Source organism: Falco peregrinus, chromosome 6 (genome assembly GCF_023634155.1).
Source record: "Falco peregrinus isolate bFalPer1 chromosome 6, bFalPer1.pri, whole genome shotgun sequence".
Classification (NCBI taxonomy): Eukaryota; Metazoa; Chordata; class Aves; order Falconiformes; family Falconidae; genus Falco; species Falco peregrinus.
Genome location: NC_073726.1, coordinates 16585477 through 16612608, shown reverse-complemented (window position 1 = coordinate 16612608; position 27132 = coordinate 16585477). Strand labels below are relative to the sequence as shown.

The 27132-nt window shown below is 38.5% G+C and overlaps 1 protein-coding gene across 9 annotated transcripts in view; it reads right to left on the bottom strand.

Moving 5' to 3' along the window:
* ATXN7L1 (ataxin 7 like 1) overlaps window positions 1-27132 on the bottom strand; it is a 114586-nt gene that overhangs the window by 15409 nt on the left and 72045 nt on the right. For 5 of the 9 annotated variants that reach the window (XM_055807471.1, XM_055807470.1, XM_055807472.1 and 2 more), the window contains 5 exons: window positions 15817-16039; window positions 10212-10495; window positions 5176-5258; window positions 4068-4324; window positions 1567-1759 (listed from right to left, as the gene is read on the bottom strand). In XM_055807471.1, coding sequence (XP_055663446.1) covers window positions 1567-1759; window positions 4068-4324; window positions 5176-5258; window positions 10212-10495; window positions 15817-16039 — 1040 coding nt within the window. Of the gene's footprint in view, window positions 1-1566; window positions 1760-4067; window positions 4325-5175; window positions 5259-10211; window positions 10496-15816; window positions 16040-19183; window positions 21095-21990; window positions 22317-22353; window positions 22444-22781; window positions 22972-27132 lie in introns of those variants that run through there. The other 4 variants (XM_013304090.3, XM_013304092.3, XM_027795357.2 and 1 more) reach the window with 4 other exon arrangements.

Here is a 27132-nt window from a genome sequence, read left to right as displayed (position 1 = left end):
GGTGACTGTAACTGTTTATCTTAAGTCTGTTTCACAACAAGGTTAAATAGGTTAATTAAAAGCGCCACTTAAGTTGATAAACTAGCCTCACCTCCCAGTGACACAGATCAGTTACCACTAAGAGGTAGTTTAAGAAGCTACTGCCCTTTCCCCATCAATTACCACCACTTAGCTGGGAGAGGGACTTGGTAAGGAAAACAGTCCACCTCAGCAGGAAATGCAGCAAGTTACCATCAACTGTGCTGGAGGCGATTTACCCAGTGTTTTCCGAATTCATGTTGATACGGACTAAGAACAGTTGCACTTTCAGTTAACTGCTTCAATTGAGAGATGCTAAGATCTTCCAAGAACGGATGAGCCAGTGGGATTTGCCTTGAAACAGCACTAGGATCCTAAACCAAAACGGCTGTTGACAGCCGTGCCTCACTGATGATGCCTGCACAAGAATTGGCTGCACTTTGATTGTTTTTTTAAGTTGTGTGGACACACATGCAGCGAGCTTTTAGTTCTTAATTCATAGAGAAGCAGTCAGCAAAACCATAGTAAAATACAAGAGTACCAAGTAAGCAGGAGGTACCTGCATATCATAATATAGACTATAATAACTCTTATTTTCTGTATAAGAACCAAATTCAGAATTTCATCTGACAGTTATTTCACGTTCAGCTACTTCTTCCTGGTGTCTGACAGTAACAAGTTCTCTTTTGCTCTAGGGAATACGGACAATGTTACAGTTATCACCCTGTTTCATTCTGTACATCATATGGAAAACACATAAGCGAAGTCTTCATTAGTTTTATTCCTTGGCTCAATTTTGATGAGAACCAACTGCTTAGAAGTTCAAGAGTTCTCCCATTGCTTCTTGCTTTGTACAGTGTAAACAAATTCACACTGCAGACATAATGCCACAAGGCAGCTCTTACTACTTACAGCGCAATTTCTCACTAACACCAGAGAGAGACCAAACCAGCTGCCAGAGAAGCGCATGCTTCAGCCACCTCCAGAGCAGATGGGCTATGCCGTGCTCTAGACTTTCCACTTTCGGATGAATGAAGCAGTAGGTTTTAAGTCCACATCCATTTGCATAAATGATATTTAATTAGAGCTTCAAACCAGACTACAATACTTGACAAAGCACTGTAATAGCCCTTTGCTGCCGTATGATTTTCAGAGCCATAACCAATTGCAAGGTACAGTTTCGTAAGAACTATGACAACAAAGAGATTATCTGTTCACATCACATTTAAAACAATGCAACTTTGCTCAGTTTAACAGAATTACACCTGAGTTGCAGTCTACTGAGAGGAAAATCTGAAACTAGAACTTCTGGTTTTCTGCTGCACATCTTGTCCTGCAACCTGTTTGCCACATGCATTGACCAGTCTTCTCCTCCTACCCTATCCCATCCATACAATTTTCTGTTAAATGTATGTGTTCTCTTTAGAATACACTTTTCATAATACAAGGTCCTCATTCCTTACATTTTTACTGAATTACTTTTTTTTTTCCCTCCCTTCTTGAATTACATAAGAATAACAGCAAGGCATGCCAGAGACAGACACATACCCCAAGAGGTCTGGGATGGTGTCCAGAAAAATGACAGTCTAATTTCTCAGATTCTTCAGCTCCATCCGCTTCTCCTTCATCACTGGACAATCTGCTCGTTAAATCTCCTCCCATGGAAGGCAGTGGCAGTTCTGGTACGTACCCACTGTGGTTTGAAGAACTGTTGCTGTTTATGCTATTTGCAGATGACGGTCTAGAAGGAGAATATACATCGAAATCATCAGTGTTCAAAGGCTCTGCAAACCTACCTGCTGGAGTCAAGCATCAAAGTAAATTATACCAGAAATGATCATATAAAGAAGACAGTAAAAGATACAGAATAGCTGACACTTGGTCTTGTCAGGAATATATCATGGGTTACCATCAAGTTAACATTAGAAGAAGCACCTTTTTATTGCTGGAAATTTTAAATTTGCCATGATGTTGAGTTTCGGATCTTGAGAGAGGCAACGTATAGTAAAAACGCAAACAAAAATCAGATGTGTAAAATCTTCTCACATTGCACCATTACTCTGCTACTTGATTAACCTCAAAGGTCCAGTTATGAAATTTTATTTCATACCAAAATCCCGCTGAAATTAGCGTACTAAATATAACAAAACAGTGTTTAGCTGACACCCTCTACAGCTAATTAGTAATTGGAGGACTGGGAGGACCTCTTATAGCATGTAAGTTTTCTTTACCTTTGTCTAAAATCCAATAAAACAAAGTGGGAATGCCTCTGCGCTACAGGGTGTGATGGTGCTCTGCCTTTCAAAAGCAGCCTGGAGATCAGAAGTGGGGTAGGAAAAAGATTCTCAGTTAACAGTCTGTACAACCAAGAATGTATGTGGACCTCGGAGGTTGGAGGAGACGTTCACATTGAGAAAAATCTGAAGATCTTCCATTTCATGAATTTATGCTATCAGGACAGAGCAGTCATAGACTGCAGACAGCTGCCCTCTTCTGAACTCAGCAGGGATGGCTCACCAGTGTCCGTCAGCTAGAAATAACTGCTGCAGTTGCTGTTGCAAGGGATAGATTGTGCGAGTGCTTCCTAGCCTTCAGGAAAAGCCAGACAGGTCAAGCCAAGTCACCATCAGTAAACCAGCAAGTTCTGCCTCAGCAGAGCAGGGAGCACTCGCATAACTTCTTCCAGCAGCACAGCTGCAGGCTTGCTGGCTCTCAGCAGAGAAGTAGCAAGGCTTTCCTCTGGCATGGCTGCTTGCAAAAACACAGGACGACAGACAGAGGCACTGCAGCAGAAACCAAAGTGTAGACTGTACAAACACAATGCATGACTGCTAAAATCTTCCTCCTCATGTACCACTGCCTTTGCAATTTCTTCAGCTGAATCTCACTAAATCGCGTTCCAGTTTTGCTGTAACACTTGTAATTCCAGACTATAACACCTACCAAAACCAACATCTGCCTGTCCCTCTGTGCTCCTCTCTATGTAAGGACTGTGTAAGGTCACTCCTTTTCTGAGAATTATGCAGACTTCTCACCAACTCATCTGCAGGTACTCTATTGTTGTCCTTTCACTCAAACCCTGTAAGGCCCACCTCTGCCACTGCATGAATAAAATTTCATTATGGCTTGATGAACACAAAGAAAACAGTGGAAATGGCAGTCTCTGTGAGACTTGAGATAGCAAATAACAACAGATTTTTGTTGTTTGAAATAGGGAGTATCTTACTACAAAAACCCCAAAATTGGCACCTAATCCTGACTAAGGCTTCTGCAAAGGAAAGAAATATGAAACAAAAGAAATATGAACAAACCCAACTAGTTTAGCTCTATCTACTGCAGCCAAAACTAGTACCAACCCCCGCCCCAAACAAACAAAACATAAGGGAAGTTTATCAGCGGATAATTACAATTCAGTAGATCCAGTACCTCATACTAGTTTTTCTAAAGTGATGTCTTTACAAGTTTGCATTGCCTTTCTGAAGACTGGTTTTGTCCTTTCTAAGAAAAATCTTTGAAATGAGTAAAGGCATGCTATGGACAGTTTCAAACCTTAGCTGCTTACATTGTCATTTACACTAAATTTCATATTTATTTTTTTTTTCCCCCCAAGACATTCCATTGCTATAACTGGTGAAGTATTTGCAGAGAAAAATTCTACATAAATGTGCAGAATTTCTCCACCGACACCTACTCCGATTCATTCAAACAGACTTTTATTCCCAAATGTGCCATAATAGCTTGAACATAAACTTCCCTAATTATTACTGACCATTTTACCCCAAAATGCAGTTAGTCTGAGATTCTGAGCTGAGGGTGGACACCACTCCTTCCCTCATTCCCAATCAGACCACAGCCTACCCTGGACAGATTTAGGTTAATACAAGCATAATCTGTCTTCTATGGACAGCAGAAACTCTTACATTAATATGTTTTATCATGCAATTGCCTAAAGAGGAACTGAATGCTTGTAAAATGAGCTGCAGGAAAGACTAAAGACATTTCTTACAGTACCATCAGAATGCAACATTCCACACTGGCGAGTTGCTTACCTTGGAAGTACAGAATTTGGTGGTCTAGATTTTGCAGGAGATGTTACTTTAGATTCTTGCCCAGAGTTCACTGAAGATCCTGACAGAGAGTCTTGTGCTGGTGTGGGCTGGCTCTGATAGCTTTCCCTTGCAGATGGTGGATGCTCTTTGTCTTTTGCAACTTCTTTTTCCCTGGATCGAGCTTTGTGTTCAGCTAGAAGGATGTCAAACTGTTTTTTACGGCCTGGAACTGCTCGTCGATGATTAAGTGAATGAGTCTAAAAATAGGGTGGTTAAAAAGCATTTGTGTGTGCATGACATTGTTTATGAGTCCTCTATACTTCCGATACACCACAACTCTAAAAGATAGAATCTACTTCAAACAACTTTAGCCACAGTTATGGAAATAAAGCTGTTATCCCAGCATTGATAATTTATGAAGTCATTCTTAAAAAATGCCAACATCAAGGCTAAAATTACTTTTTGCAACAGTTTTCATACAATAAGAGTCACTGACTTACCTTTTCCAAGACAGAAAATATAATTCCAATAATTTTAAAATATTATGAAGTAACATCATTGTAGCTCTTAACTTACAATGAAAAAGTGACTTCATTGGCTTCAAAAACATGAATACATTTTAAAGTGTATTTAACTGATCATCTCTACTGACAGGAAGCACATACACGTACAAATGTTCATTATAACATCTTACATTGCTGCTTCTTTTTTGACATGAGACATTACTATCACAAGGGCAGCCTCCAAGTAATTTATTACACAAAAATCATGTGAATTTTTTACTAAAAATTTACTATACTTCAACACTGTTGCACACGTGAACCAAAAAAGGAGCATTTAAAATAACACTTGTGCTTCTACATGAAACGTTAATGCTTTCTGCATAATAAAATGACACGGAAAAAAAATCTTTTTAGAAATATCAGTGGAATAATGCAGATGCTCTGATTCAAAGAAACAGAATTACTCAAAAGAATTACCTGAAGACAGTGTCTGAATACCATACCCATTGTCTGTAAGACAGGAGCAGGTATGACCTCTCAAACTACTGTGGTAGGATTTAAACTATAAACAAAGCATCTGATATTTTATCTTCTAAGAAAAATACCTTGCAGGTGAGCGATCTTGTGCAAGGTTTCTTTGTTTCAGGATCCAGTACTCCACAGTGTTTATTTGGGTCAAATTCTCTTTCTGTTTGATGGGGGGGTGGGTAGAAAAAGGAGAAAAAATAGATTATTACAGAAATTTTAAACAGAGTAGCTATAATTTTTGCCTGATAGCGCTTAATTCAGCCAGGCTCAACCGGAACCACTGATCCCAACCCCAGCGCCCCATAACAGTGCCATGTGCATAACTCATACAGTTATAAGGACAAAAAAAAAAAAAAAGGCACAAAAAAAAAAAAAGTGCAGCATGTTTCATACTATTTAGAGCAGGCTTTCAGTCACAGACTTCATAGAAATATGTCTGCTTACCGAGCTGTACTCAGAGTGGCCCAAACACAGGACCAAGCCAAATAAAGACGCACAAGGAGTTCAACCCCCCCTGTAAGGCTGGCCGCCTCTGAGGCTGTGAAACACAGCATCTGCAAACCCAGCATCTGCGTCTGGCTCAGGCACATGGTAACTAGATATCACAAGTGCTTTGAACAACCTTTCTTTGACATACCCAAAAAAACAACCCGTGGTATCTCAAAGCAAACGCAAGATTACTAGTGACATTTTAAAAACAAAATTTCTCTAAAATCTGTCCCCAAAATCTCTGTAAGAATACCATGTACATTAGTTCTTATTTCCCTAAGTGAATGGAGGCATGGAGTTTAATGTTTGCAGGGATTATGAAAAAAAGGCATTTACAGGAGTTCTACTCATGATTAAAAGTGCATTAATATTTAATATGCTATATTTTCATATTTCATTTTCATTAATATTTTAGTATTTATATAGCACAGATACCATCACCTCCTTTAGGTTATGTTAATATAATTTTAAGAGTTTGCACTACAGAGCTGTAACAAAACTGTGGACATACACTTTTTAGTTTATGCCACCAAAAAAAATCTACCATTATCTTTATATACCTTGACATTGTATGTTTAACTGGCAGCCTGGTTTGCTTTTGTTTGATAGTGGAATATAAACTATTTGCCAAAGCCTGTTTTAACTATACAGTGGTGTTACATTCAGATACAACAAACATCCTGTACTCAAATACAACTTAAGCTGAGGATCTAAAAATTTTTATCAACAAACAAATCAGAGCTAAGATGAAGACAGCAATTCACAGCTATGTTACAATGTTATGACAGCATCACAGGAAGCAGAACAGCTGGAAGAAGAAACGTGAGTCCAAGCAGCCTACATCAGACAACAACTGTCGTCCAGATGTCACAGTTACTAGCAGTTTTATGTATTCTGCTATATGGACTTAAAAAGGATAAAGCAAACATTAAACAGTTATGTTATCGACCTATTAGCAGAGACGTGTCAAAAAGTGAGCTTGGAAAAAACAGTTGGCACTGTTTTTTTGGTGAAATCTACAATGGGACTGAAATCTGTCACAAGTAGTTATAGTTTCTGTGGCCTTTACAGCACAACAGAAAAGTAGCTGTGTATGACTAAATGTAATAAACATTCTTTTCTACTTAATGGATGAAAATGCATGTTCACAAACTAAAGGAGTTAACTACTCCCAGTTTTTGAGTGTATGTTATTCCTATCACAGTTTCCTGAATCACCCATCTAAAGACCTTCAACGCAAGTTAAACCCCAATCTAAATAGGCTATATGGACTTAAAGATACACCTTCAAATGAAAAATCCTGAGGGTAATCATAAGGGTGTGGAACGTGTTCTGAAAGTTACTGAGTGAGGACTGCTTTGGACCAACAGGGATCAAAAATCAAAAGTGGTCCCTTCAGGAGCATCCAGATTGTTCCTTGTCAGGAAGAGTGTCCCAACCAAGCAGGGCTTGCAGGACTGATGATAACAAAGCCAATTATTAGGATAACATACAGTGGTCAAATCAACATAAGGAATTACAGTTAGAAAAAGTGAAAGCCTCCACCATCTACTGAAAAAAACAACATGCTTTCCCTGAGAAACAGAAAATACTAAACAAACAGAGAACCACTTCTGGCTGAAGCGTGCATGGCTGTTCCAGAGAAATTGTGACCATCTAATTGCCAGCTACAGACATGCCTGATTTGGGCAACACATTAAATGAAGATTATCACCTGCTTATCAGTAACGAAATGCAGTTTCTGACTATCTCTGTACTAGGAAATGTGCAGTGTGAGAAGCCCTAGACTCCTGTGCACAGCCACAGCTTGAGAAAGTTGCTTTTCCAGAATGAATCCCACTTCTTCATGTTTGGTGGATGAGTAAAAAGCATTCATTATAACCTCACCGTAAGAGGAGGAAGGGTCAAAACTGAAGGGTCTCAAACTCTTGTTTGCAACCCAACAGACATTCTTGGTGTAAACTGGGCATCTGCATTCTTTAACTTCACCCCAAAGAGAACAAGAACTAGGGAAGATTTAGAGAATTTTTTTATTTTTTTTTTTTTTTCAGTTTGCTACTAGAAAACACTGATCCACTTATGCTGGGCAGCTACAGGCTGTCTTTTGTGGTTCCACAGGCTGTTTCCTCTCTCTCACCAACGACAGTGCTCCTGAAAAGAGGGCAGGTTCATTCATCACCCAAACAACCACCAGCTCTCAGCAAAGAAAAAAACCCAAACTTCAGCCACAGTCAGGGAAATGGTGTGAGAGAGAGTGGCGGTTGCTATAAATAAAAGAAAACAGATGTAAACTGGCCAGATTTATTAAGGAGCTTCAAAAATTAACAGCTGTACAGATCCACAGCAGCAGACTGAGGGAAACCTAAAAACTTTATCCACTGTCTCATTCTTTTAATGTGAAATGAATTAAATTTATAGGATATCTAAAATAATAATCTCATTGACCTTCCAAGATCTTTTTCTCAGCCTTTGCACAGTCCTGTATAACAATGGAGGGGAATCCATCATAGTGACACACAATCTACAGGCAATTCATCTGCAGTGCTCTCAGGACTTCTATTTGCATCATTGCTAAATTATTGCATTGCTGCATCAATGCATGAGGCAGTAGAAGCAAGACTAACCAGACTCTAAATCTGGTAGTGACACAGGAGCTGTAAAAAACAAAAGTGTAAATTCTGTGGATTTCTTAACCATATAAAGGTACATTAACACCTATCGGAGTGCCCAAACAGTCCTGTGCAGAAATTTCCACCAGTGAAACGTTCCCTAGCCTAGAAGGCTAGGTGACACCTTAGAGACAGAACAGCGATGGAGTCACCTCCAGAGAAAAAGCAAGCAAGCTGAAGGAAGGGCCTACAGAAATGAACCTCTTTTATGAACACATTCCAGCAAGCACTTGTACAAGAAAGGTATGAGTATCACCTACAGCCCTGCCATGGTACACGGTGATGTGAGGAAAACAAGTATCTCAAACAGTAACATTTTCAATTGCTTAAGTACGAATTCAGAATTGATTAGCTAAATTAAGCATCTAAACACTAAAGCAAACAATAGGTGAAAAGAAACCAGTATTTTAAATGAACTGTGAAATACAGAGAGGTTTTATTAGAATAACAAATTGATCTTAGCAAGTGAAATCTAAGGTTTAAAAGCCTTTTCTTGTATGTATCAGCTACGTTCTTGTAATATCTTTTCATTTTGTGGAATGCTATAAATGAACAGCAGTTCTGTTTTCTTATACGCCAGCTTTAACTAGTTAAGAAAGCAATCAGTGTCCTGAATCCTTTAAGGCAATGGCGTTGTTCCATACCCCACACAGCCCTAGCAAACACCTCACGCTGGTCTGGAATCAAGCCAAGGTAGCAGTACCATCGGCTAGCTGCCAAATTTGAGAAAATGAAAAAAACAAACCTGATATTCAGTCAAAAAATAGGGCACACTCATTAACTGGAAATTAAAGCATTTATCTTGTACAACTTATACTTGGTTCATAACTAGTGCACATTTAGAAATCACATGAACTAACTTTCTGCCAAACTGACGATCTAATGCGGATCATGCTGCCATTAGCAAAATTAGCCTTTCAGCACACACGAGAAGTTCCTGCTCAAATCACAAAGTGCTGCCAGCTGATGAATAGACCCCGCACAGCTTCTGAAGCTGTAAAGTTGAGTCAGTTACTTTTGCTTTAAAATAAATAAACAAATACAATCCCTCAAAACACTTTGTTTCTTTTCATTCAGAATAAAAACGTTTTGAGCTTTAGGGGGCAAATTCTCTACTCACTGCCCAACAGCTGGCATGAGTCACCTCTGGGGAACTCCATAGAAAATAATTCTTGCAATAGAAGGCAACCTCTCTGACGGAGCTTCTGCCCTCCCATGATGGGGTGTTCCATGTTTCGGTGGCACTGGGACCTACATCCCCCGATACTGCCCTGCCTAAGGCCATCCAGGGCATTTCCACATTTAATGTCACCCCCTCAACCCCACCATCCTGACCTTTCTGAGGAAGATCAAGATCCCCCATGCTACCACCGTCTTCACTCATGTGTGAATCACACAGGGAGAGGGGTGGAGGGGAGTTATGATTTTTAAGAATTCCCCAGCATTTCCTGTATCTTCTTAGAATTTTCTAGTATTTAAATCCAATAAAAAGATTGTTTAAACAATCACGACTTGGTGGATAATCCAATGTCTTAAACTTCAACTGTTCAACCTGATCATGACTATACTGAAGCCACCCAACAAAGGCACATTTTCTTTCATTGTAAACAGACCCAAATGACATAATGACTTGAGGAAGCCTTCTGCCTTTCTGTTTTACTGAATTTACTTCCTTAAAAATTTGTATTTGGCCTGTTGACCAGTTAAGAAATGCATTAAACACTTTTATTTCAAGCTAAACAGAATATGTACTTTGAAAATATTTTACACAAGCTAAGAATGTGAAAGCTTTTTTTTTCCCGTAAGTGCAAACTGGCATCTTAACAGTATAAAAACCAACCAACCAACCAAAAACCCCCAAACAAACCAAAACCAGGCTACAGCATTTTATTACTACATTATTTCTGAGCTATAGGACAGATGGACCACCTCAAAAGATTAACTACATCACTCACCTGAAAGTCTTTTGTAAGGCTTGTTACTGCTTTTAGTGCCATTTTGGTGTTTCTTGTCTATTGATGGAGCTACAATTCCTTTGCCATTCAGAATCTTTTCTGGTGATGGTGGCACTGACTTGGATGTCAAACCAGATTTAACCAAAGTTGGAGCAGGTATGGTGGATGAAGAGGCTGAGGAGGAGGTGATGGTGGTAGTGGTTGCAGAATTCATTTTAACATTGGCACCATCTGCCTTCACTAGGTTAGGAATTTTCTCTAGACTGACTACTGGAACAGGAACGCTGCAAAACCAAAGGAAAAAAAAATCTTCATCATATTTTCTGTACCAAAGACTTACAGTTACTTTATCCCCTTCTGCAGATATAAAAATTACCATGCAAGTTACACTATACCTTAAGATCACACCAAAATGAAAATGTTAGTACCATTATTGCCTATTTTTGTACAATCAAATGTTTACAAAACCAGGCATCTGTAAAGCCTGGCAATGTAGAGAATTATGAAAATGAACCATTGTATTTTTTTAAGATCCAATCCCCTACTATTCATAAGCAAAATAAGTTTTTGCTATTAAGCAAGACATACCCTCTTACACATACAGTCTCATACCTTTAACATAAGCACATAGCAGGTATGCGTATGCTGTACTAAACTCACCATGATAACAAAATAGTTTTCTAACGAATACTAGTATTTTTAAACAAACACAAAAATAATTCATTTGATCAGACGTGTCTGAATGACATACAAGTTTGGAAACAAGGAGAGAAGAGATTTCAAGCCTAGAAATCTTAACAGTGAAGCGACCCTTTAAAAGTATTAAAATTCTTGATGAATCAAGCATTACTGAAATGTATTTTTAATAAAATCTTACAAACTTAAAAAAATAAAAATTCCCAATACCATTATTAGCTTAGTTGGCCCTTTTCAGAATAAAGTCTCCACTAACTTCTCCTAACTTAACTACCACCACAGCATATTTGTGACACTAACAAATGTTACCTTCTTCATTTGGCAGCAAAAAAAGATTGAGACAAATTATTTTCAGTTCCAACATTATTTCAACATTTCCGTCTCCTATCTGCATGAGGAAATACCCGACAACAATAGCTGATTTTTACCTACTCAATTGCCCCAGAATTGGATGTCTTGTGACTACCTGTTAATATAGAATATACAAATTATACACCCATTCTTACTGAAACAAGCCCAAAGAAAAAGTATTAATTTAAAAATCTATATTCTCAGAGCTTTAAGCCCAAATGTCCCTTTCATTGGAGGCCACGAATGAAAACATCTCACTTATTCAGTTCTTTCCATACACTGCCTGAAGAATTGCTTTTGCCAAATAGTTGACTGTCTGCCTCATAAGCAAATTCACACACAGATCATGCTAATGACAATTTTCAGACTATCATTCCACACTGAGCAATCAAAAGAAACACAAGTTTTCTTAAATGAAAATGCAATGGTGATGTTTAAAAGGTAAAACAAATTCTTCATCTAGAAGCATGAGAGTGTGCTTAACAGTATTCCTGTATTTTCCTTTCTGAACTGCACACAACTAAAGTAACCTCGGTAATTTTAATCCCCAGCATAAAGGTGGCTGTCAAAGAGGCTGTCCTACACAGAAAAACTTCTTAAAACTTGGGGATTCTTTAATCTATTATTCTCTTAAAGGTTTAACTTGATGTATACGCTTAAAGGTAAAATTAAATGTATTTACAAGGAGTGCAAAATTTCTCCTTAGCAAACTGTACTGAAAGTACAATCTGCTTCCTGCACATCACTGCAGTAATTCTGCATGGTAGTGCAGAGCTTCTACAAGTGTGTTATGCACGTGACATTTGTTAAACACACAACTGCTGTTAAATCAGTTTATATTCTTAGGCACGCTGGCATGTTGCAGTTCAGGTAAGCAGAGTTGCTTGCCAGGACCCCACCGTTGTCAGTGTCCCAAGACAGGCAATATTTGCCTGTCTGCACATCACTGTATGGTTTGGGGCTTCCCCCCCTTTCACAAGTCTCGCATAATTTCAGTCCTTTTTTGTGTCTAAAAAATGGCACCTTTGCTGCATTTTCCTATGGAAAGAATGGTTAACAGGTGTTAACAGCCAGAAAAAGATGACTTTGAGATGGCATTCTGCATGGGTCACCCGTGGGAAACATCGGAAGCAGGTCCAAAATAACTCAAGTCTTGACCTTCCTGGGATACTACAAAACCTCTGTTTCTCCATAGCTGCTGAAGATGATCCAAGGAAGTGTGGCACACGTGGCTGGAGCAGACCCTCCCATACTGGCAAGTTGTTACTCTTTGTTCTAAGGGTATTTTAACATAACAAAATGTACAAACCTTGATATAAACGTAGGTATACAGAACTAAAAAGAAGACTGAGACACCAAGACATATTTTGGAGCTGGAACTAAATTACATGAAACTTCCATATCCAATGGTACCACAAACACAACAGCCAGCTAGTCAGAATACAGATTCGACTGCAGTAAAATGTAGACTGCTGGCCAGTAACTAAGCAAAAAAAAAAAAAAAAAAAAAAAAAAAAAAAAAAAAAAAATTTACTCACAAAACCAAAATTGCATCAAATATTTCAATGAATGCAAGCACGGAGCTATGAAAGACAGAAGACCCTCTACTTTTTTAAACTGCTCTGAATTTATTAAGTTAAATGACAGACAAATTATAATATCTTAGGGTAGGAATTATTTTTTTTCTGCTTTTAAACAGATGGCCATTACATTTGCTGAAAATAGGAGATTTTTTTTTACTGTAGATCAAGTAGTTTACTACATAAAAACATGAACAAATCTTCATGCCCAGTTTCTAAGATCTGTCTTTGCCTTCTTCTATTTTCTACCCTTTTGCTATACCACTTACTACCTGAACTGCAAGCTTCAGCAAATGATGGTTTACATTTATCTTGTGCACAGCGCAGTAGTGCTCCAGCACTGCTCCAGTCTCTAAGCACTGCTGTATTAATAGCAACGTTAGAGAGATGTAGGGAAAAAAAAAAATCAGAGCTGACAGATATTTCTGGATGATGTATTCACAATAATCCTTCACATTCCAACTACAAGAAGAGAAGTATTAAAACAGCAGCTACAAAAGTGAAACAGTTCCAGATCTCTTTAATCTGATCATTCCGATCATGCTTTTTACAGCATTCATTGAGGAGCAACCTGAACCTCTGCAGCACATCTTAGAACAACACAGGGTGTGAAGAAGAGAAAGAGCTACTTGGTCAATGTTTAAGATGATGGCTCAACCAAAACTACAATGAATTAAACAATGGAGGAGTTGGGTCTACATAAAGGCAGGTATAATAACAGATCTACTGGGCCATGCTGTTGCAGAAGCCATTGCTGAAATACTACTACTAATTGTAACAGCTAAAATTTGTAAGATATACTGTATGAAAGAATTGGGCAAGTGCAAAGGTTATTCCAGGTTTGGGAAGCAATCACTACAAGTGACAATTCCTGAATTAAGCTAATTTGTAAACCACAACACACTTGGATACATGATCCTATTTGCACTTTTGAATAATTTCTCCTTTAAGAAAACCAGCCCTACTGAATATTTTCTAGAATTCTGAATAAAAATTATAATCCACTAATGGAATAGGAACACACACTTTCTTCCATAACAGCTGTCAGCTCTATTTAACCTGTGATGATTATCAGGCTGATTTTAGTCTTTAACAAGTTATGTAATCTAAGGGTACTTAACACTAAATTTTGAAAGACAGTTTCACTGATCTCCACTTAAGCCTGTTCATGATTTGTTAGTGATGAATATAGTATCTTCGACTACCATGTGTCTCATTTTTCCCCACTGGTAAACACAGCCACAGTATTACCTCCTAGCAGATCTGCAAGAATTGGGTAATTCACAGGTAAAACTATGACATAATTCATTGCCAAAGTATTAACAGAGCAGTTAAAACAAGAGTTTTCAATGGCTAAATCTACCTCGTTAATCATGAGTAAACACTTGGGATGTTCCCAATAATAGGAAAAGGGATTGGTGGAAATGCTCAGTTATTTTGCTCCCTTCCAGCTTTTCCTGACTGACAGAATGCCATCTGCTGCCAGAACGGAAGATATCGTTTATAGATTCAGTTAGTATGCTGAAATGTGGATATGTAAGTTGCTGTCTGTAACACTAGGATGGGAAACAGGTTTACAGTCAATAGCGTTAACACTCCAAAGTCCTTTCTGCTTTCCTTTTAGTTAGACTATAAAAAAAAAATCCTCTCACATAAAATTCCTCTGCAACAATTAAGAACAAAAAGTCACTATTCAGTCAATAATTTTTCTTAAAATAATAAATGAGGCACACCTTAACTAGAAGAGCCTCTACCTCATCTGTGTGTAATGTAAACATCCAGATTTTCTGTTTTCAAAATTATATACCATTATTGTCCACAATGCTGATCATGCTTATAGAGATGGTGGGTTCAGATTTATAGGAAGATTAGATTTTGATCAAGTTTGTTCCGGTGCAAGGTAAATTCTACAGCTAGGCAGAAGCTGCTCTCTTTGAAATTGTATGTTTCAAGCAGAAAATAGAAGCTATTACTGTAACGTAATTTGAGTTTATGCTTTGTCTCAGGAGTGAATGGTTTGCAATAGATTATTTGCTGCTTTAAGGGAGTTGTGTTCAGAAACTCTACCTAAAATCATGACCTTCTTATGCTAGATATTATTAATAAAAGGGAAAGATCTTTACACAGTAAGTAGATAAAACTTCAGAAGAAGGAAGTCTTACTATCTCAAGTTCACAGACATGCAACTGAGGCTGAGGAGACTTAAGTGTAACAGTAGCCTGTGCAGAACCAGGAACTGAACCCAGATCTCAAGTCACCAACCTAGTGACCTAATCACAAAGCATCTTTTCTGTAGATAACTAAAGACAAAACAATTTCTTTTGAGATAAAGTAGTGACCCAGTTCTGCTCTCATTTACATTTTTGCAACTTTGCTGCCATCATCACAGTCACGGGAGGATGGGCCTGGCAGTCTCAAAGCGTATATGTGTATATATATCACAGTACATGATGTAAGATGCCCCCAAAATAGTGATTTTTGCAGCCAGAATTTTCTTCTGTCTTCTTATAAGGCATCAAACAATATCAACATACAGAAAGAACTCCAACAGCAGCTGTTGTTGAAGAGAAATGACTACAACCAGTAAGTTTTCATAACCATCAGTTAACCCAGGATTAAGAATTCTGCAAAAGTTATCCTACTGTTTAAACGCATCAGTTTTAAGCGCTGATACTGTAATGGAAGATGGACCTTAAAGACAGCAAACTGGGTCAATATCTCACTCGCTATATGCATTTTTGAAAAGCAGAAACTTGACGAAACATCAGAAAAGTAATCCAGTCCTTTTTCCTCTTCCTATATATATTTTTTTATTATTTAAAACATCCCTGTTTCCTCCCTTAGGAAGCATAGAGGCTTAAAGTGTCAACTTAGGTTAGATAAGAATATGGATTTTTTTTATGATTGTGAACTATACATAGAAATACTTATCATTTTTTAAATGCCAACATCTTTGTAACTATTATTTTGGTACTCACCATGGTTTATCCCGTGATACTTTTGAAGGAAAGACTGTGTGCTGTTTGCTGCTGGAGGTAAGTAGATTGTCTTTGGGCGTTTTGAATGGCTTTGAGTTGCTGCTGACAGGGTTATGGCCGCTGATACAGGATTTCGGTTTCATCTGTACGAGGGATGTCCTGGAATTGCAGGCTGGAGAAGCTGGAGAAGGGGAAGGTTTACACATTGAACCGTGTCTTCGTTCTGTAATGGAAAAATAATAAACTTTACAGCATTTCATAGGCTAAAAGAAAAAAAAAAGTCAGAGAAGAGGAAACTGTTCCTCTCTATGCTAGTTACAATGATTTCATCACTCCAAAGAACACCAGTTCATTGCTGTTGTGAATTACAATCAAACCAAATTGTAATTAAACAAAATTAACTCTGCAAAGTGCTCTGAACAATGTAAAACCTGGTAAAATAAATGCTAGTAATCTACCAGAAAATTTCACCAAGTAGAAATTTCCTCAAACCATTTTTTTTACATAATTAGCAACTACCAGCATCTGTGTGAGGTATACTAGGTATCCCAGCTCTTTCATGTAAAGAAGAAAGAGGACAGTACGTAACAACAGCTCAAATGACTTGGTGAAATACTCTGTGACAGACATCAGATTGCTTCTATAATGGTTTATGATGAATTCATGTGAGCCGGTTATTGGGCAGTTTCCTTTATGGCTATATGGCAAGCTATATGGAAAACAACCAGAAGACTGAGAAGTAGCGAAAGGTCTGCTTCTCCCAGCCCTTCCAGAGAGGCAGGCTCTGCCTGGTTCGTAGCTTGGAGGCTATCTCCAGGCTCCAATCAAGGTGAAAGTTTAATTTTTTCGACAGAGAGCAAATAGCAAGTGCAAAAAAGCAGAAGTTTCTGTATCAGTTACAAACTTTAGAGGTCAGGCCCTCGTGTAAGCACTGCTCACGCTCACATGAGACACCTCTTAAGTACTGCAAAAAGCAAGGCCATGCTGACCCTGCAACAGGAGAATAGGCTTCAGGACAGACAGACTTCAGTAAAATTGCTTGCGTTTGGTTATTATTATTATTATTTGTTCAAATTTGAATGTCCCATCCCTGATATTGTTAAATAAAAAGATGGCTTTAAGAAGGTATTTGGCCATACTTTACAAATTATATACTTCTCCAGGGGAAAAGTGCTGGTTCTTGGCCAGCCGCTAGATCACAGCGTGCTGCAAACAACAGGCTTGGTGCTGGGAACTTAGGCACAACTACAAAATATTACAAGAGACAGGAATTGGTTTTGGCTGAGGGGTGCTATAAATCCTTAACAGTCCTGTTCCCCCCCATTTGTGGGAACACTCTTTCCCCAATGCCCTCACTCCAGTGCTACCCCCAGAGGCAGCAGACAGCACGGGCAGCCCGGGGGAAGAGGAATTTTCCAGTCAGCAGGGCCATGGCTCAGCAGCAGCTGACTCCGGCTTGTGGCCGCCCTGGCACTAAGAGCCTCCACGGCGGCAGGGATCAGCCAGGTACCTCTGGTACTGACACAGTAGTCAAACGTAGCAAGTGCAATGTCATCATGGACTGAGAACTTTGGACAAGCTGGAGTTTCTCCTTCAACACGCAGCAATTTTTCCTCATCTAAAGCATTCAGCGCTTAACTTGAAGAATCCAAGTGGGTGCTACTCTCTGCACTTGCACAGCCTTGCCCCGTCAGCCAACAGCAGGTTAAGGAAGCAACAGCAACCTGCTGCTGCAAGGGAAGATTTTGTATTTACATCATCAACCCTGTGCTCGCTAGTTTGATATTTCAAGGATAACTAAGAAAAATTTTCCCACAGAGAATCAAAACATGACAATTTGTCTGGCATCCTCACAAGTAAAAACTTGCCAGTAGCAGAAGGATTCATCCATGATTAATTTGCAATAGGCGAATACCTCAAGAACAAAGAGAAATACTTAAAAAAAATTTAAAGAATATTCCAAGCTGTTTCTATCTCCAATGACTAAATAAAGGCATTTTCTATTAAAGGTCATGAACTTCTGCATCTTCATATTCACAGCTTTAATTACAAATGCTGAAATTCCCTCTAGATTCTCCTGCAACTGAAGAACAAAACGGTCTTAATTTTTTTCAAATAGAAAGTGTCTCCCTTCACCCCCCAAATGCCACCTGTCGTTTGCCAGTTTTCACCCCAACACACACCTTAGTGTGCAGCCTCTGCCTTTAAAAGTCCTTTGCAGGATGCAGTTAATTTACATTCATTTCACCTCACATCTGTGGCAACAGCTATGTAAGCTACGCATCTGCCTCTGAAATGCAGAGATCCACTCAAAGAGTATCCATTTCATTAAATAATAGTCACTGTTTCAGGATTCGCCAACCTTCTCAGCAGCTACTTGATTTAAATTAGCTTAATAAAAATTTGTAACTTTCCCATTAATTACTTGGGGACTGATAAAAAGGAACTGCAACGTAACCAACAAAACCAAGCTGTATACAACAAGAAACTTGGGAAAAAGCATGATTTCCATACACAAATTATATAAATTCAGGATTAATTACGCCAATCTTCACATCAGCTAGCGGCTGGTTTTCTCAAGACTGACTGCCTTCTACTAAACTGTGGTCACCGATGTCATTCCTATGGATATATCTGGAAGTAAAATACACTACTGTTATCAAAATTAATCTTCTGGAAAGATGGATGTTCAAGATACTGACCATCTAAAATTATAGTTTAAAGTCATCTAAGTATCACATGCCATAGCAAGTTATTTCTTCACAGTCTCTTTACACTGGAGTTTTAGTCAAGCTAAACAATTTGGTGCTTTTCCCTAGATAGCTTTCCCAATTTATTAACTTCCAAGAGCAAACCAGTATATTAACTTTGTATTTTTTACTGTAACATAGAAAATGGTGGAAGAGGCAGTGTTGGGATATGATAATATAATAAAGTGCATCCCACTACTTTAAATAAATGTTTACTTAAAAGATAGGAAAGGAAAAGATTACAAGATTACTTATTTTATGAGTGTGTCAGATTGGCGGTCATTCTCGTGTCAGAACCAACTGCACTATTTGGTGTTTCCGTTTACCTCCTGAAACTCCCCTCTTCCCCCAAAAGATGGCTACAGAAAGCTTCTACCTTTTAGACAGTGTCTGATACATATTTGAGAATTATCAGCATTACCCAGCCTCTCTTGAAATTTCCTAGAAGCGAAATGGAAATTATGACCACTGTAAAGTTATAACAGGAGGAAGAATGTAAATAGCCAGCACCACACAACCATCAGTGCTCTCAGACACTGCTCAGATGGGTAAAGTCTGCATGTTCAGTCACATGTTAACATCACTTCAGTGTCAGCAGGAGAAGATGGCAGTAATACCTTGCAGGTAGGGCCACAGTGGAGAACCGGAAGCGTAACTCCCTCCAAGGAGGCAGAAAACCACTGTTTGAGCTGGGCAAGCACAGCCAGAGGAGGTCAAACCTGCTGAAGCTGTGAAAACTTATAGACAAATCTCACTGGTGGGGGCGTAACTTGTAAATAGATATTGATATATTCCTTCTCAAGAACTATTAGGTTGCCTCTTGCTTCCTCCTTCCTTACTACGTATGTGGCAGTGAATCAGCTTTAAACATTGGCAATAAGTTTCAAAAAGAAATAATGGGAATATATGACAAAGCAAGAAGGCTGTCAGCTGTCAAAATTGGCTGCTTAAACCAGGGTGGTGGTGATCCTCTATCAAACCGAGTTTCCTGGTCACTTTTATTATTTTTTTAAATTTCTACTTATTTGTCTATTCATATTTTACATATATACAAGGACTTACACACAATATAGAAATCTGCTATTGTATAGCCTATGTAATAATATGTGAATGAAAGACATTTGCACATCAAATACTTGTTATAAAATTAGGTATTCACACACTAACACATTCAGAAGACAGCCAGCCATCTGTGTAAAAATTTCTACGCTTGTTTGCATTTCATGTGTAGACAGATTAGATCTAGCAGGGCAGGTGAACTTGTACACACACAGCTGTAGACATTGGCTGTCCCCGTTCACGTACAGAAGTGGCATAGTTACTGGACATAAATGAACCTGAAGTAGAATGAAAATCTGGGCCCCTGAAAAACATAAAAAGCCAGCAAGGCAACTAGAAAACCAGTTATCACTTATAAGATACTAACCTAAATTCTACATGCATATCAGTTTATGCAGAAGCCTGCAACACTATGAATGTGTGCTGAAGCTTAAAATATGAAAAAGAACTTTTCTGGTTCATTTAAATACTTCCAAATGGATGTTTCCACTCCACATAAATAAAAACACATACTCTGTTTTGTTTCTAAATAGCAGCTGCTGTCAAATCCAAGAGCAGAGCTAACACAAGCAAAGTTACAATCCTCATTACTGCATTAATCCTTCTGCAACCGCTCAGCTGTCTTAGGGCAGCCGTTGCAGCAAGGGACAAGCAACATGTGACTTCTGCTGTCAACCAGTTAATGTATTAATGACATTAATCTCAGAGGAAAGTTTAACACTCTCTCATGGAATTAACTGCACTTTCTAAAGAATCAATTTCAGATCAATATCTGTTATTTTTTCTAGTTTGTGCAAGAGCCTAAAAGCCCAACGCTACATACCATGCTAACGCACATTGCAAACTCTGCATCAGTAGCATTGCGAACAATCTTAAACTATTCCAGGAGATTCTCCACGTCCTATGGAAACATGGATATAGTCCAACTTTCTCAGCCAAATCTGAATTGTTTGTAGATGTGAAGTCCTTATGTTGTTGGAGACTTAACAGTCCCTGAATCTCCAGAGCTTCTCTCCCATGCCCTTGTACTCCATTTCTAATCCTCCTTCCTGCATCATACACAATGCAACCCCCCCACCTTTCCCCAAAACCTCTGCTGCAGCTGCCAAAGTCCTCTAGGTCTGCTTTTGAATCTGTAATTCCACTGAATCCTCTCTGACAGGTCACCAGGGAATACTAGCAGCTGTTTTGCAGGAAACGCCACATCTCCTTCTAATCATCAGCAAAAAAGCAAAGCAATAGAGAGGCAACATGAGCTCCAGAGCCACAAGCACAGCATGTGGGAAAAGAAAGGCAAACCCACATTCCGAGTAGAAAGTCTCTTTTCGTATTTTTGCCTTGACTCTCTTACACAAGATCAGGCACTCCCCTTAACTCACAGCAAACCTTACAAAGACACAACAGTAAATAACGCTGCCTGTAAAATATGCCAACTGTGTGTTTCCAGGTGGATTGCAGTAGTTTTGTACCCAAAAAGATCTTTCTATGATCCTGAAACTGCAGGTATCTCTAATCTAGACTGCAAACAAAAAACATTTCTTAGTATATCTCACTTACATCTATTCTTACCCAACATGCGCTACTCAAACTTGATCAAATCAAGTGAACAGATTTTGCTCACAGTTAGTGTCTTCTCCGTCGGTGAGACACAGAAGACTGCAAAGGAGAAAAGTCATGATACAGCTTGAGCGTAGAGAAAGATATACCTTTGGGTTTTCAGTAATTTAGTAGCTGAAACAAAAGAAAAAAAAATCCCTCTAACGTTGTCAGAAGAGAAACAGTAGAACTTTGTCAGCACCAGTCATTTTGAAACATTACTCTCGTTCAGCACGATCTGACTTCCTGCGTACAAGAGGCCTAAAGCAAAAATCAATTTTAGGTTGACCCACAAATCACCCAGAGACGTATTGTTATGGATTATAGCCTGGTATTGCACTTGGCAAAACCAAACAAAAATAATTGCTAAAACCCAGAAAGGTAAAAATGTTACTTGCTGTTAGTAAACATTACATTTACAGAAATAATAGAACTCTTTTTAAGCTTGTGTTCACCATAATCCTTGAGTTCATAGCCCTTTTACTTAAAATAGCATAAAGTAACTGATCCGACTGCCCTTAACACAATACGAATACTGTTTGTTATTGTCCATTTTACAATATTTAAGCAGATGGTAATGAAATTTAGCATCTCATCCACAACGTGACTCTCTTCCAGTAACATACAACAGTCCTGTTCATGAAGATGTTACTTACGGTAACTCCATACACCACCTATGCGCAAATTACAGTTTTTCTATTTACAGTACATCCTGAGGTGTTTTGTTGCACAGCCCTTCACTATGCAACATTGAGCAATGTATACTTACAATTTCAGTAAATAGTAAGTGAAACCTGCCACCTTGTACTGATCCCAGTTCAAAGTTTGCAAACGTACTTGGCATAAATTCTAATAAAACCAAAACAGAAAAAAACCCATACATGCCCGAAAAGCGACAGCCAGCGACCAGAAAACTGAACAACTTAGACTGCTTGCAGAAATGTGTCATCCTGCAGTAACTGGCAGCTGGTTCATAACAAGAGTTCATAAACACCTTGTAAGCACTTTCATTTTGCAGCCACAGTCTGAAAAACTCTAACAAAACCCAGTACGTGAGGTTAAGCAAAAATAAACTTGGATTCAATGCTAGCAAACTACAGCATAACATTGCAAGACTGAAGGATAACTTTACCAGCTTTTTTGACAAAACACTATTCCAATTCCAGCTGAAAAAGTTTGGAAATAATATCTGCAAACCGTTCCACCCTTCTTGCGCTGCGCACTGGAAAGGAAACAGCACAGTCGGTTTCATTTTGATACTTCTTGTAAACTGACAAAGGAAATAAACTGCCAGCTCAAACCCCCAGACTGATCCGCTGCATAAAATGCAGCTCGACAATTGCAAGCTTCATTCCAGGTCAAATGACATAATTGGGAAATTATCAAGTGCTAAAATAACCACTGTTCTACTGGTGTTTATTTACAATAAACACAAGCTTTGCTTTCTGACATAAACCCACTAAAATGAGTCTCCATTTCACAAAGTCTACAAGTGAGTAGGATCAGCAAAATTATGCAAAACATCCTGCTAGAAGAAGAAATGTAAACTGAGCCACTTACAGAGAAGAGCAGGCTGCCAACTTAATCTGATTCTACGACGACTGTAAACATGTACTTTTGGAACGTGAAACGATTCACATTGCCACAGATGCCGTCAGAGAAACACAGCAACGTGATTAGGTATTCTGCACACGGTAAAAAATCAGGCAGATGACCTGCTGCAGCAAATACCAGATCAGCGCTCGCACACACCAACTGTTTTGACTACAGGCACTTGTTAAGCACCAAGTTTCAGGTCCTACCAGTTGGACACCAGAACTGATCCCGTGCCAAGAACAACAAGAGCTGAAAACGGCTGCGGTGGTGTGGTTGTTTTTTTTTTTTTTTTTTATAATCGTTGATACAACTCAAGTAACTGCAGAAATGAACAAAGTACAAAATTAAAAGCAGCAAAACACACAAGTGTATATTTAGAGGAAGATACTGCATTATTTTTTTTCATTCTTGATTCAGGAAAGGAGGAGGGCACTTGTATTTAACACAGTAGGATGAACCTGCTGTTTTCCTGAAAAATCTTTTATTTATGGGATAACTTGGCATTTGACAGGGTAATTATGAGAGACAGGAGGAATAATCTCTAGAATGTCACTAAATTACTTTTAAAAATGGCTGAATTCCATAAAAAGCCACACAGTCAGCATTTCCCAAAATACCTCCATTCCTCTTCGGTAGACAAAAAAAAACCCCACCACCAAAGGGTCAAACGGAAACCCAGCACGGCAAAAATATGCTTCAAATAGTGTGATAAATTACACTAAATGTAAAATGAAGCTGCTGGGTACTTGTCTGCTTCTTTTGGAAGGATTTTGAGATCTAAAGACAAAGCTCCAAAGTATCACTGATGTATCAGAGACAGGAAAATGATGGAAGAGTGAATACCTTGCCCTGGTGACAATGTCAGTCTTCACATCACTGAGCTGGAAGACCTAGATTTAACTTGGATGTCAAGGCCTGTTTCTTCAGCTATAGAAGGGGATATTAATGATTTAGGGTATTAACTTGATTAAAAAAAAAAGAGTTTGAGATTTAAGTAGGAATTCATCAATTCCTGTAATGACACAATTCCACATGCATAATCAGCATTTGCCACCTGATGCACTGCTACTGCAGAAAAACTAACAATTTTCAGCTATAAGTCATACGCATTTCTCTGCTCAGCAATGCCAAAAATCCCTGGGCAAAAACGAAGTAACAGAGCAAGCAAATCCCAGGCACACCCTTTCTTGAGTGACACTCCACCAAAGCAAAGCAAGGAAAGCTTAAGCACAGAAATTTCCCTTTCTGCTGGAGGAGATGCTCTGGTTGTCCATCATGAAACTAGTGAGCCACTCTTATGTGTCTGGGAGTGTCTGAGGTCAATACCATCCCATAACTCGTGTCCAGGGCTTATACCACAAGGCCAACCCTCACAATACTTTTGCACGGGTTCCTCTGCACTGGTATCTTACTACCCGCTGACCAGTGGTAATGGTATTTCCTCCATTTTTGTTCTCACAGCAAAGAATATTATCAGCCCTAAAATTAGGGCAGATACATTAGGTGAATGCCAAAATATTTCCAGCAATCAAGCAACGGTACTTCCCTTCAAGCAAAGGTAAACACCACTGACAACTCAGAATTTTTTTATTTGGCTATTTGTTGGATGTAAGAAAAAAAAGCATCTTCACATTTAACACTGAACTACAAGAGGAACAGCACTCTAGTTTATCAATTATATAAATTTAAAAGCAACTCACCTATTCATTCCTCCAAATACCCAGACACAAAGGGGAAAATTTAGCATTGCCATCCTCTCACATACTGTGTAACAAAGGCCTGTTCCCTCCGGCCTCAGGGAGATCTTTCACATTCAAGGTCATCTGATGATACATATTTTTATTTACTTATACTTATCAAGTAAAATATTTCACTGTATCTCTATTTCCATCTTTAACAATACTTACAATACAGTAACAAAAGTAATTCGTGCATATTATTGGTTTAGGAACTCACTGGATGTATCCCCTTATCAATCATAAAACTATTACAGAAAACTTATACTTCTTTAAAGCTTTACTTAATCCAAACAGATATAACTGCTTTTTTCCTTTCCTTTTTTTTTTTTTTTTTTTTTTTTTTAACAGATAAGAAAAGATAAGCCATAGAAGAGTGAGGTGGGACTGTTGAGGTGATTTGGCAAAAAACAATGCTGTACCACAACTCGGAGAAAACAAGCTACCGATTTTAGGAGACTTATGTTCTCAATCTGTTTTTGTGCATAGTATCATGTCAGATTTTATTCAATATCAAGATAACACATCATCAGCTCGTTTCATCATTCCTTAGAAGAAACTTGTACAAACCCAGTAACTTTACTGAAATCAGCCCAGAATAATAGCTTTGCAGGACTTTTATACGATCTATTGTTTAAACCTTCTGGCTTTTTCAGCTCTAACTGTTGCTTAGGTTCCAAAACAAGCATCTGGTAAAACAATGTATTTCTTAACAAGCTGTTTTCTAAGCTCAGAAATAATGAAAAATGTTTTTCTAAAAATCCATGGGTTTGATCCCTAAATTTGCTCCATCTCTGTTAACCTGAGTTTCACTGGCCCCCAGCACCCGCCCCATTTCACCCTGTTTCCAGTTTTTTGCTCCACTCCGCCCCACCCCCCCCACCCCCCAAAGAAAGAGACAGCATAAGCTTTGTCTGGTCTGCAGGTATATATGTAACAACTGTCAGTACAAGCCTGCTACTGCCACAAGAAATACTGTTCCCCTGGGGCACATTAGTTAGGGTGTCTCTTCACAGTTGCTAATTTTCACAAGATTGCTGAAACTTCGTATTTTTGGACCAAATCAGCAAAGAGTTAAAAATTCTTAGACAAAATTGGTATAATCACATAAGCCTTATTGCTATTATTATTACTACTACTACTAGTAGTAACATTGTTACAATAATTATTTCAGGAAACTCAAGTTAAAATTTCTATATTAATTTTTTTTACTTGCTTTTTCTGTGTTGGCCACTTCTCATGGGTATTCCCAGGCATCAAATTAATCCCCTTGGAATATTCTGACATCTTTTGAAAATCCAGGTAACCCAAAAGATCTGCCCAACAAAGGACACTGTTTTGTTTTGAAAATTGAATGAGCTTGTATTTAAGTTTCAATTTGCTTTATCAAACCCTGCTACAAAAGCAGCATAACTGTCAGTGCAGAATATTTCCTCAATCCAGACATTTTAAATAAATCAGCTCACTCATCTTTCATGCACATTATTTGCCATAGATAATAAAATCTGTTATTTAGAATGCTGCAGTAATACCCACAAGTGATAACCCCCTAATACACACCCTCCAAAGCAGATGTGCAAAATAATTTCTGCAGAGGTCACCTGGTCATGTTTCCAGCTCCTACAAACAAACCACCAAGCTGAACCTTCTACACAACAAAACTGAACAGACAACACCGAAGGACATACCCAAATACAGAACTGGGTTTATACAGCATTTTTTACCTGTTCTTCTCCCTTAAAAATCTCTTTAGTTCTATATTTACATGCAACTTAAGATCTAAAAAGACAGTTTCTACTTTAACTTGCATCATTTATGACTTCTAACTGTGCAAAACAAAGAGACTTGGACCTAACTGCACATGAATGAAATTGATGCAAATCAACATCTGAGAGTCCAAGTGTTAACTACTTCATGTTCTGCCTCTGAATGCACCTCTTAACCATTCCTCACTGTAACAAATATAAATGTATTACAAATTACTTGTTTTGGATAAACTGTAAAAGCTTTCCCTTCGCTCCCTGCAGGGGAGAGAGTGTTTTATACTTATAATTTTAAATGTCTGTTTTACCTATATAGAAGTTTTCTTTCAAATGGCCCTTTACTCAGTTTTTTCAATCTACTATAAAATTAATAGCAAATTGAGACTTCCAAAATGTTGTGAAGCATGGTCAGTGTGTGAAGAAAGGTGTTTTCCAAGGCCACACAGTGATTAGAGTGCAGATCTGAATTTAAGACATTCCAAGTTTGCTAACCCACTTATGCTGCCTCCGTCATGAATCAGTGTGGCAGAAGTGGCACAGGGGAGACACAAGATTTCCATTACAACTACCTACAAAGGTGCATGAACCGCACTGTGGCACAGCTTTCCCTCCTACCACTTCCAATGCCTTGAACAACCTGTCACCCTGTGCAGGTGGTTCCGACTTCCTATGCAACTTCTCAGAAGCACACACATATTATATTTAAAAAAAAAAAAAAACAACAAACAACTTTTAGGAAAAAAATAGATGTGTAGATTCTCATCAGGTGATGACACAGGATATTTTTTCCTATGAGGCACTCTAATTACTTTCTAT